Source organism: Rattus rattus, chromosome 1, assembly GCF_011064425.1.
Source record: "Rattus rattus isolate New Zealand chromosome 1, Rrattus_CSIRO_v1, whole genome shotgun sequence".
NCBI classification, from domain to species: Eukaryota; Metazoa; Chordata; class Mammalia; order Rodentia; family Muridae; genus Rattus; species Rattus rattus.
In genome coordinates, this window is record NC_046154.1 from 361,636 (window position 1) to 374,798 (window position 13,163).

At 41.4% G+C, this 13,163-nt stretch overlaps 1 protein-coding gene across 2 annotated transcripts in view; it reads right to left on the minus strand.

Moving 5' to 3' along the window:
• Ncbp1 (nuclear cap binding protein subunit 1) overlaps positions 1 to 13,163 on the minus strand; it is a 32,895-nt gene that overhangs the window by 17,268 nt on the left and 2,464 nt on the right. The window contains exons 2-8 of one of the 2 annotated variants that reach the window (XM_032891072.1): positions 8,799 to 8,887; positions 8,186 to 8,286; positions 6,257 to 6,413; positions 4,386 to 4,493; positions 3,838 to 3,959; positions 3,103 to 3,172; positions 2,170 to 2,385 (exon numbers count right to left, since the gene is read on the minus strand). In XM_032891072.1, the coding sequence (XP_032746963.1) occupies positions 2,170 to 2,385; positions 3,103 to 3,172; positions 3,838 to 3,959; positions 4,386 to 4,493; positions 6,257 to 6,413; positions 8,186 to 8,286; positions 8,799 to 8,887 (863 nt within the window). The other variant, XM_032891080.1, reaches the window with a different exon arrangement.

A 13,163-nucleotide genomic window follows, 5' to 3' on the forward strand; every position in this document is an offset into this window, starting at 1 on the left:
GAGTGTTTATACTCTCTCACAGAGGAAGGACAGGCAGTGGGCAGTAATAGCAAGGAAATATAATTAGCACAGGAGAAATACATACTGAGGTCAAATTCTTGTCTCCCTCGCCATAAGTCATAATAACTAATCACAAAAGGTACGTGTCATGAATATAAACTAGATTTTCAGTTGATAAACCCAATTAGGTCATTATATAATTTTGATTCAAAGTGGTTTCTTATTATTTAATATAACAGACCTGGCAATCAAGCCCCCCTGCACTCACGGAAGGCTGGACTACTGAATGGGAACCAAAGGCAGGCATTAAACTGTCCGGTTAAACTGTCCCTGACCAAGTCTTTCCCTCTACTGCTCTAGTGTGTTCTGTTTCCAGGCTGATCCAGGGAGAAGAGGTTGAAACTCAGGCTGAAGAGCAGCTTTGAGCTTGGAAAGAGGACATTTGGAATCTCTGCTTTATTTTTGTTTGTATTCTTAAAAAAAAAAACAAAAACAAAAACAAAGAAAATAAACAACAGAATCAAAACCAAACCAAAGGCCCTGGTCAGTGGCCTTCATACAAAGGCAGCTGGTTTAGATTATCTGCTTGATGTTCTCTTGTGCCAACAACAGACTTTAGAGCCCACTCGTGAATACATCTGCTCTCTAAGTAACTTGGTGCCTGAAACTCGTTATGTGACGTAGGTAACCAGAGAAGTAGAACCAAGCCCAGCGTCTTATAATCCACAGGACGGTGCTCGTTCACAAACCCACATGAGGTTGACCCGCCACGTGCGACCAGGATGGAGCAAGCAGCAGCTCTGGAAGCTCAGCCAGTGCAAAGCTTCTCTCCAGAGCCAGTCATCTGCTTGCTATGCAAGACAGACACACACACGCGAGATATAAAATAATTGTTATGTGCTTAAATTTTTAAATTCAATATCACAACAAAATCATTTTTTCTATTAAAGAGTTGCCAACAGTTTAGCTTCATAATAAAAAACATAAAAAGTACTGTAAAAACTAGAATGATAACGTGGGAGGCTGATATGAATAACTGAGTTGTTTTAAAATATGGATACTTTAGATAAGGAAGCATTTAAAAAAAAATCAACAATAGGTTGCTTAGCATGCACAAAGCCCGGGGTTCAATTCTTAGCATCACATAAAACTGGGTACGGTGGTGAATGTGTGTGATCACAACAGAGGCAGAGGCAGGAGGATCAGAAGTTCAAGGTCATCTTCAACTCCAATAGCAAATGCAATGCTATAGCGGACATTTGACTATTCAGCATAGGGGTTCACAAGTACTATCTCAGAATTCAAGGACTGTCACAATGAAGAGAGACACACACTAAATAAACAAGAAAAACTAGCTAAACATGGTGCCTGGGAGACAGCTCAGGGGAAGAGCCCCCAGAATCCACATTAAAAGCTAGACCAGGGGGCCATGTACCTCTATCCCCAGCATTGTGGGAATCTCAAGCTAGGTACATTTGTGGGGCTTAAGGTCATGCAGGAGAGCTATAATGGTGAGCTCCACGTTCACTGAGAGACCTTAACAACCCCAACCCCGCCCCAAAGGTGAAGAGCAATGAATGACAGCTGGAGTCAAGCTCTGGCTACCCATGCACAGAACACACCCTACCGTAACAGCTGAGATCGAGCACTCGTCCTATGAGTTATTGTTCAAGGTATTTTACATGTGATAATAATTTAGTCAGCCTAGAAATAATAATACATACTATTAGGAGTCCTTGGAACTGAGAGAAAAAGTAAAGGACTCCCTTGTGGGCCTGGGTGGTATTTGCATGAAAATGCTAACTTGGCTCTCATCTTACCCTCCTGACTGGTAAACTATGCCATCTCTCCTATTTATATGAGTAAAACAAAAGTTTTGGCATAACAAGGTGATAGTTTGCTGAATTAAAACATTAAATTGTTTTTAATCTTCTTATGTTACAAACAAGCAATCCTGAAAATTAAAAGGTTATTTCAGAGCTGGGCAAGGCGGTAGGAGCCTGTAATCCCAGCACCTGAAAGGCTGAGATAAGAGAATTTGTAAACTCAAAGCCAATCTGGAATCCAGAAACCCTGTCTCAAGATATCGAAGACAGAAGTCAAAGGAAACTAAGTCACAGGTACAGTTTGAAGCCAGGCCCTTCCGGGAGATCTTGGTCACTGACTTACCTCTGGGTCGTCTGTGTAGTCAAACATCCTGAAGATGACCCTGGGCATTGGGTACACGGAGTCTTCGGTGTGAGGCGGCGGTGTGAAAGGAGGCAGGTTGTGCTGCAGTGCTTCACAGAGGATGCTGTCAAAGGCAAGGTAGGGTCTTAGGATGTGCCTTTCCTGCCACCGGTCCTTTTTCAATTTCTGAATCTGGGCCCACAGGCAATCTAAATACTAAAAAGAGATTGTAATATTTAGTAGACACATTTTGGCTAAACAGTACAGAAAAGTCGACCCTCTAGAATACACAACATGTATCGGCATGTCATATAGTAGTAAAGAAAGGCATTTTTTTGTTTTCATTTAAAATTACATTAATGTGCATGCACTTGCCACACAGCATCGCATGTAGGTCAGAGGGCCGCTCTCCCTCCACAGTCCCGGCTCTATCTCAGGCCGCCCGCACTCCATTTCTCTTGAAGCAGTTTGTTTTCAGAAGCACATTTAGAGTTATTACTTCTGCTATTTTTAAACTGAGTATTTAGACATAAAACTTGTCAAGTCTGTGAAAACTGGTATTCTAAAAAGCAAAGGGGTGTTTCAATTACATTCTATCATCTACTAAAGAGCCCTGACTATGCTTCAGACTCTGAGGAAATGAATTTCTCACTGGAAACATTAGGAACCCAGCCAAGATGTACAGGTGCAACAGTCGGAACATTTTCTAAGGCTGTGGTTTTACTCATTTGTGCAGCACTACAGAGCTCAGAGGACAACCTGCAGGAACCAGTCCCTCTTTCCACCGTGTGGTCCTGGGAACTGAATGCCAGGCAGGGTTGGGAGCAGCACTTTTACCCACTGAGCCATCTCACTGACTCAGTTTAAGCACGTTACGGAGATCAGAATCTACTCAAGAGCTGCGTTTCTATTACAAGATGGAAGTCAATTCACCTCTTCTTGTGGATGTGGCTTATCGGCAGTCCATACTTGTAACATGGGCACATGAGTCTTCTGGCGTCTTCTAAAGATAAAAATGAAAATCTACACTTAGGGTGTAAAACATAAAAGACATTCAATGGTTCTCATGATTAGGTAAAGCAATGAAAGACATCTCTGTCCATCAGATCAACGTTTTTGATAATGGTCTACATATCATCAGGATATAGGCATTTCTGTATCTCAACCACTGATGGCACAAGGGTTAATTGGTACAACCTCAACTCTGGAAGAGAATATGTCTCTGGAAGACAATCTGACTACATATGTCAAAATTCTCAACTGTTCTGAATCTTCACCCAACAATGTCATTTCTATGTTTCTACGTCTATGTAATGTCATCAGTACCATGTCTGAACTTCGTCCAGTCAACTCAGCAGCCTGAGCAGAGGGGTAATTTTGAGCCACAGGTGACTCTCAGCTTAGGAACATTAGAGCCGCAGAGGCGCTGTCATACGCGGTGTTGAAGGCTCGTTGCTAGCTTGATGCACTAACAAAGTACTGAGGTCTTGTGAGTCACCGCAGCAGGAGAATGCAATTTAATGAACATTTTCTACAACTTTATGGCTCTGTTTTGTCTTTTAAAGTGGAACTGAAATGGTGCTGCTGCTACCAGAGAACTTAAGGCACTTGTTGGGTCAGCAGACATCTTTATACAGACAACAAGGCGCACCTAAGTGATGGCCTTACTTGAGATAGCTTTCGGTGCTGGAGAAGATGCGGTCCATTTCTGCATCTTTCTTTTCATACAACTCCTTCCCAACCCAGGGCAAGGATGACAGAAACGCGTACACATACCAATCCCGTCGCACCTGAACAAGTTTAAAAGGGTAATAAAAAAGTGCATGCTAGTTAATTTTATTTATTAATTATTCTTTCTTTCCATGGTTAGATGCTAGGCAAGCATTCTATAACTGGGCTACACAACTCCCTTCCGCCACATCTTTTTTTATTTATAAATGCAATACTGGGGAGGCTTTTCAATAGAGCTTAAGTAAAATATCTGGCTAACCCAGAGAATTTCCAAATATCTATTTCTAATCTTATTAAAATCATTTGAATTAACACAAAGATATCAAAAGGACCCACCAGTGAGACAGCTGACTTGCCCTTCAGATATTAAATATTACAGTGTGATAATGTTATTGGATTTTATTGCTGTTCTCAGTGGGAAAAACAAAAACCAAAACCCCAGTAATGGTGCTGCACAGAAAAGATTCAAGATAAAGGGTGCTTACTTGAGGCACGTCTTCTTCCTGAGTTACACTTACAAAATTCTCAAACATAGCAACCATAGATGGGGCAGCAATCACATGACAGTTCACAAGATCAGACAGAAAACGGACCTGTGAGGGTAAACGATATCTGTATCAAACCTAACAGTCCTTCATAACTTACAAAACAACCTCATATCAGCCTACGAAACTAAAACCCACGCCTATGCCCAGCTTACTATCTTCTTGTTTGTGAGACCTGTCAGCCAAGAAATCTTTAAATGTCAGGCTTAAGACAATATTTACACAAAGCGACATGAATTCAAATCTCAGTGCCCAGAAGCACACCTGCAGTGGGGGCAGCTCAGGCCCACTCGGTTACGTGCACTACAGCACACCAGGCTATGCTACATTTAGCACCCAGACATTCAAATACTCCAGTTACTCCATTCTACTGAAGTAGGTTGGTCTTTCTGTTTGGCTAGGAATCATTTTTGCTGAAATACAGAAACAGAAGTTTTAAGTGAGAGACATTTACTGGGTGTCTGGTGTGTGCCAGGCTCAGTAAACAGTGCTCAGGTACTGTTTCAGGAGTTCAGCCTGTGTGGGACAACCGAGATCTAAACAAAAAGGGATCACTCTTGCACTAAAAGGTAAATTAAAAGACACATAAAGGCTCTGTACTGCAGAAAGAATCTAAGAGCCAGAGGTTGGGAGGAGTCTGTGAAATGCTGTCTTCTGGACAGGACATGGCCAACACTCACAACCTTACAGCAGTTACACAAAACATATACAAAACTGGGCAGGTCAATTTTCCTTCACGGATAAGGATGGAGCCCAGAAGGCCTCACCCTTTCCAGAAGGGCTACTGAGAGCTAACTGTTGAGGCTGGTCTGTAGTTCTGTATTGTAATGCTCAATACCAGCCCTGGTCGCCTCCGGAACCAGGGTCTTCACTTAACCAAGTGATACTCTGTAACCTTGCCTCACAAGTTATCCCCGATTGGTCAGTAAAGATGCCAACAGCAGGGCAGAAGAGAAGTAGGTAGGGCTTAGGTTCTAGAGCAGAGATCAAGAGGGAGGGAGGGAGAGAGAGAAGTGAAAAGTGGGAGAAGATGCTAGGTGCCTACAAGGGCTGGCCAATTAGACTAAGAGTGCCCCAGGTGGAAGAAGGCAAATTATAACTCCTGGTTACTGACAGGGAAGGAGACAAAAGTTATACAGGACTGATATCTGCCCAGCCCTACTGTTGTTCAGGCTTACTATAAATGTAAAGGTTGTGTGTCTTTTATCTGGGAACTGAATGATCTAAGGCAGGGTAGAAACTCGATTAATATTAAATATTTACCACAACAGTTAACAGTTTCTGGGGAAGGTATTTCCTTTCCTTCAGTTGTGTAGCCACTACTGAGGAGCCCATGCTCCAATAAATGACTTCCCACACCTGTATGCAAGCATCCCTAATTAAACTCAGTAAGTCACCCATGTACATCAAAGTAGAAAAGTGGCTAGAAAGGGTACAGCAAAAAGGAGGTGGAAAGAGATAATGGGAACCAATGTGACCAGAATATCTTACATACACACATGAAACTGCTTAAAAAAGGATAACACAAAGTTACAAACTGTGCTAGAAGCCATGGGGACAAAGGGGATTTGGGAGATAGGATTTAGAGGTTAGAGACCTAAAGGGAAGCAAAGAAAAGCTAAAAATTAATGTCAGCTTCCTGGACAGCTTACCCAGTAGGCAGTGGCCCCTATGAATGAACTGGTGAGCTTACAGAAGAAGCTATAATAACAGGAATTCCAGGACCTTCATTTCAATACTAATTTATAATATCTATTGCAAATTATATATGATTTATATATACTATACACACACACATGCATTAAACTTACCAAGTATACAGCTTCATTATAGTTGTTTGCTTTTAGCGATTCTTTAAGTTGACGAATCATAGCTTCTACAAATTCTCCTCCAAAGTTATAATTTCTGGCATTCAGCAGTCCAACTAATGTTGTATAAATTGTTAGCTTCTCAGGTAACAGACGTGCACTGATTTGAGAACCCGTACAAAACAACCCCAAAACAAAGGTTTTATATTAAGCTGTTGAATAGTACATGAAGCTTTTAACATTCAATAACTTTGGAACAAAATTGCTTTTAACTATGTCTTGAAAATGACTTCAGGAAAGACATACGTATCGCTGTAAAGTATACAGATACAGACTCTAATATTTTTCATTTGAGTTAATCCAAGAGTTAAGGAACAGTTACTTGTGAAGTTATCACACCAAAATTAATGCAGCTCATGTTAGAGCAGTCTTCCTTCAAATGTGTGGAGTGGAAGTAAGTAGCAATCCCACAGAAGATGGTTTCTATGGTAATCTCTGAAGTGTTCCATGGACCGAGATTCTTTACTGCAGAATCATTAAGGGGAACAGAGCATTCAGAGCTTCTAAACTTAGCTAGCCAAACACCATGGGACCAGAATTCCTCATGGAGAAACATTATTGGATTGCTTATAAAAACTAAAGAGTTAAAATGAGTTTCAACCAAGTTCCTATGAGAAATGCTTAAAACGCAGCATGCTAATCAAGTTGAGAACATGCTGAGGATGGGTAGATGGCTGAGCGAGTTAAAGCTCTTCCTTGCCAGCCTGAGCTGGAGAGAACAGATTCTTCCAAGCCATTCTCTGACCTCCACACATGCTGCAGCACATGTGCACCCACACATGCACATATACACAAAACAAATGAAGCCTTTAGATAGAGCGCAAAAAGAAAATCAAGTAAGTACTAATAATAATTCTATGGAGAATTCTCTTACATTCTTCTCTTAAGGTATCTTGCTGGGTCCAGGGGAGATTTAGGAGCTCAAAAACTACTTGTACTGAAAGTACTCCATGGTCCCTAAAGCTTCCTCCTCCAAGTAAAAAGATTTTAAAGGACCTGCCAATCAATACCAAGCTCAGCCTTACACAACAAACATGGCTTCCAACAGCTTCGCCAGCACAACGATTCTGTAATACATACTATCAAATCAGAGGGTATCACATGGCTAACTATAGTAAAACGATCGTTTTCATAGTTCCTATGAACTGACTGAATTCCTTTGCAAACACAATTTATCTGTGGGTCAGGGGCTCAGCAGTTACAGCTCCTGTTCTTGCACAGGACTCAAGTTGGATTCCCAGCACCCACATGGTGGCTCATAACTGCCCAGAACTCCGGCTCCAGGGCATCCACCACCCTCTTCTGACTTCCACAGGCAGAGGAGTAATTTTTTCACACAAAAATTAAATCTTTAAAGTTACCCATGCTTTATAAATTCCTGACATGGTAACTACAGCACCAAGGACAATTATGTCATTAAAAACTTCAAGAGCATCTCCAGCCCTCAAGAGAGCCCACCCACTTGATTTAGAAGTTTTCCAATACATTAGGTGCGCGCGCACACACACACACACACACACAGAGCTAAACTCTAAACATCCAAATGTGGTGGTGCACTCCTTGGTGGGGGAAAGGGATCTCTAAATAAGACATCTACTTTCTCATCTATTTTCTGAGTTAAAAAATTAACTTAATGATTTTGAAACTCTAAGAAACAAAACAGAAGGAAAGCACTTCAGCTCAGTCCTATTTATCCCTTTAAAACACTATGTTCAGCCAAGGGCAAAAATGAACATTTCATGAGCACGGGTTTCAGGACAGAAGGACAGCCAGTGACTAGTTAACATGAGCATGTCCTCTGAACATTCCCCAAAGCACACAAGAGTAGATAATACATCATCACCTGGATCCACAAATCTTTTACATACATACACTGTACAAAGGAGCCTTAAGATCTTGCTCTTGTAGTTAGGAAGATCAGCTTCTAAAACACCAGCCAGGCCTTCGAGATTGCTCTCTAAAGAGCAAGCGCTCTGCAGAAGACATCATTATTAATGATCTGTTAGCACTCAAGCAATTGGTGAATTAAAGTCAAAATTCTTGGACCATAAAGACATTACAGTCTTCTATAAGGCCCTATAATACCATAGGGAAGAAAACAAGAACTGACGACAATTTCATGGAGAATTCCCTCAGCATCAATCAATTCCAGTAGTTACTGCTCTACAAGAAGAGTCGATGCAGTCTTCCAGAGGGAAGGCAGCACGGGCTGCACTCGACCTCTCACTAATGATCCACCACTGTCTCAGGCACCAGCCTGCTTTGGCTCAGCTAGACCGAGAGCTCTGTTTAGGACTCAGCTAATGACAAGTACTTACTGAAAAAATTTAATGATATGAATCCCAGGAGTTCCAAATACTTTCACTCTGAGATACAGATGTGCAGCAATAATACAAGTTTGTCTAAAGCCTACATTACTCAGTATAACTTCAGAAATTAATCAAAGCTGTCAATCACGACCCCAACCCCTGGGCTTGGTACATACCTTTTCCCCTACTTTGCATATTAAAGATTCCAAATGATCTTCCGTTTCATTTGCATCTGATGTCTTCCTCCTTTTGTGAGGTTGTCCACCTATTTCACAACATTAAAAAAAAGCAACATTATATGATAATCTACTATCAAAGTTTTTGTCATACTTTTTTTTAAAGATGTATTTATTATATATAGGTACACTGTAGCTGTCAGACAGACCAAAAGAGGGCATCCAATCTCATTACAGAAGATTGTAAGCCACCATGTGGTTGCTGGGATTTGAACTCAGGACCTCTGGAAGAGCAGTCAGTGCTCTTCACCACTGAGCCATCTCTCCAGCCCTTTGTCACACGTTTATAGGGTTATATTTTTTAGAGTAGTACTTAACCAATCCTGTTTTAACTAGTCTAGGTAGCTGGAGAACTTCTATGTCACATCCTTTAAAGATTTGTTTGTGCACATGCGAGTGAATGCACATGTGTGTAGGGGTCCCTGTGCCAGTGCACTCACATTAAAGCCAGCAGTGGGTGCCGAGTATCCTCTTCTACCACACTATTTCTTCAAGGCAAGGTCTCTCCCTGAACCTGGGGCTGACTTTTCTTAGCTTGGTTAGAAGCCAGCAAGTCCTAGTGTTAACTCCTGTCTCCACTCTCCCCTGTAGCTGGGGTTAAAGGTATGTACTGTGTGCCCAGCTTCTGAGCATGCTGAGACCAATCCAGTTCTCTAATGCTTTTAACTGTTGAGCCATCTCTCCAGACCCCAGTCTCTCCCCTGCTTCTATATATGTAAAACACACACACACACACACACACACACACACACACACACACACACACACACACACACACACAAACATATACGTAAAAAGCCACCCACACATATATGTAGTATAATTTTTCTATTACTTTATGTGTATGGATGTTTTGTTTACATGTATAACCGCTTGTATGTCTGGAGGCCAGAAGGGGATATCAGATGCCTTGTAACAAAGTTATGGACATTTGTGAGACAGTCTGAGAGCTGGGAATTAAACCTGTCTCCTAGAGAACAGCCAGTGCTCTTAACTGCTAAGCCATCTTTCCAGTGCCTTACCCCTGTCTCCATCATTAAGATCCCTATAAACAACAATGCCAGGAGACGGAATCAGTTAAATTTTGTTTGGCAGTGTCTAGAGCTATGTCCACTTCTGTGAATACACTGCATGGCACTGACATAGGAAACAGCAGTAATCTGAACACTGCTGCTACTGTTCTTGCAGTTTACTGATCCTGTTGTTGGTTCCTAAACCTGGGAGTCAACAGTACTTGATAATCTGATGATCTAACTAAGCTACTATGTAAACTAGTGAATTAGGGATGCAAAACCAAGGTGAATCCTTTGGAAAAATTTTTTTAAATAAATATGACCCTAGGGGCTGGAGAGATGGCCCAGTGGTTAAGAGCACTGACTGCTCTTCCAGAGGTCCTGAGTTCAAATTCCAGCAACTGCTTGGTGGCTCACAACCATCTGTAATGGGATCCAATTCCCTCTTCTGGTGTATCTAAAGATAGCGACAGTGTACTCACATATATAAATAAAGTCTTAAAACATATATTAAAAAAATATGACCCTAACCATCAGCAGTACTCACAATGAGAAACTGCTCCAGCATGCGTGATCAACCATGTTCTTTCTTATTCAGAACCAGATTTAGGTGAAGGTCAGAGAATACAGAGTGAAAAACTCTCACTCGGCATTGGGAGCAGTAGTTTTCTAAACTTTACCAAATACTTTCTTTCCTCCTGTCCATCTTCTATACTAATCTTTCATCCCATCTCCAAAGCTCTCCTGATTATATGGTTAACGTGTCCCAGTTTGCAATCAACCCTGACTTCAAAACAACCCTTCCAGGTTTTTTTGTAAGCCTGACACATGGAAGTCACTACTTTGGGGAGACAAGCAGGCTTTCTAAAGAAAGTGAGAAAACACAGGCACACAGACACATCTCTGAACTGTAAACCTCTGTGTCACTGTGGCCATTCAGTCAAGGTTTATTTGGAGAAATGTGGTTTGCAGAAAGTATTTGGTGCTCGAGAGAAGACGGAGTATACATATTAGTGCTACAGATTACAATCTGAACACATGGACAGCCACAAGACACTGAACTAAGCGGAGAGCCTGGGTGAGAGCACAGAAGCAGAATACAATACCTTCATTGAGAATACCTTTGCGGGGAGCGGGGAGATGGCTTGGTAGGTAAGAATACGTGCTGCACAGGCATGAAAACCTAAGTCCAATCCCTAGCACCCACACCAAAAAACTAACACAGAATTGGTATCGTGGTGTTCCCCTCTAAACCCTTCACCAGGGAGGCAGCAGAAGATGAAATCACTGAGTTAAGAGGACACATACAGAGTTCCAGGACAGCCAGGGCAAAATAGTAAGACTTGACACAGGTTAGTCATCCGAGAGAATGAGAAAATGCCTCAGTATGATCGGGCTTTAGGCAAGCCTATAGGTCCTTTTCTTGGGAGAGGGCTCAGCCCATTGTGGGTGGTGCCATCCTTGGGCTGGTGCTCCTGAGTTCTAGAAAAAGGCAGATTAAACAAATCAAGGGAGCAAGCCAATAAGCAGCACTCCTCCATGGCCTCCGCATCAGCTCCTGCCTCCAGGTTCCTGCCCTAACTTCCCTCAGTGATGGACCTGAACCCCTTGGGGATCAAATGACCCTTCACAGGGGTTCCGTATCAGATATCCTGCATATCAGATATTTACATTATGATTCACAACAGTAGCAAAATTACAGTTATGAAATGGTAATGAAATAATTTTATGATTGGGGGTCACCACAACATGAGGAATTGTATTAAAGGGTCACAGCACTAGGAAGGTTGAAAACCACTTTGTTTGAAATTTTAGATACTCTTTGGGGAATTAGCTGAATGTTTTCATGCCCCAAACAATAAAAGAGAAACAAGTTTATGTTGACACCATAATCCAGAAAAGGCTTTAAAACATTGCTATGTAAGTTTTACAACATATGTCAAAGTTACATATTGCTACATACACCTAGTGCAGAAAAGAGACCTTTATTTATGTTATTAACCACCCACTCTAAAGGCTCGTAAACTCCAAATTATAGATAGCCACGCCTTTTGTGGTGCACATGCCTTTACTCCCAGCACTTTGGCAGCAGAGGCATGCAAATCTCTTGAGTTTGAAGCCAGCCCGGTCTACACAGCCAGTTCCACAACAGTCAGGGCTACACAGAGAAACCAGCGGAGGTGGATGGGTGGAAAACAGACAAGAGAACACAGCAAACTAACAAACAAGCAAGACACCAAATAATTTTCTCCCTGCAACAGGAACCTAATGTCACAAGGATACATTGTACTATTTCCTATACCCTTATTAGAATCAGATGTGTAATTTGGATCAACAAAGTAGACAAACACACCGTAAAAGAAAAAAGTAACTTTGACTCTACAAACTTAAAACAAGAATTTAAAATGACTAAAAATATCATCTCTGAAACAAAGTGTACTGTCCCTAAGTATAACAAACTTTTTATACAGTTAAGTTTAAAAACAGTCACAGTAAAATATAAAGACCTAAGTAGAAGAAGAAAGAATAGGCTATCTGGATTTGGACTAAGATTTTAAATAATCCAAAAACTTCTTAACAATAAGACAGTATACTTAACACTGATAAAATGTATATCCAACGTTAACTGAAGAGGTTCAGAGATACTGTTAAGGAATCTAAGACTGCCAGACATGATATTTCCCTTGGGGTAAGGCAGGGGGGTCAGTGGGATCACATAGCCAGGACATAGTAGTTCCAGCCTGAATGGCATAGTTCTAGACAGCCACAGAGACCCTGTCTCAAAAATAAACAAAAAGTCTAAGACTGAGTTAGATTTGGTACTTTCCATTTACAATACCCCTGTCTGTGTTTCTAAATGACAGGAACTTTATTGACTAGCTACCTTGTAATATCTCTGTGAATCCCCAATAGTATAGTCCTAACAGAAATGTTGAAAGTGGTCCAGTAAGGTATGAACCTCATAACTTCTACCCTTATTTTCTCTCTTTTAGCAACAGTGACCTCTTTGCTATCTGTTCTCTAAACATGACACAAATGCTCTAACTTTAACTCGTGGTTTCCTTTGGACCTCTGCTTTCTCCAAACATCCACATGGCCTATCCTTACATCACTGTAGTCTGCAAGTCGAACTTACCTGACCAGCTTCTCTCTCACTTTGGTCTCTGTACCCTTTACCTCACTTTATTCTCCACAGCCTCATGACCATATAATGACTTACACTATACTGCTGTGGATTTTGTCTTAATACAGGAGGGGGAACCTCCACTGTTTTACTGCCTACTACTGTACT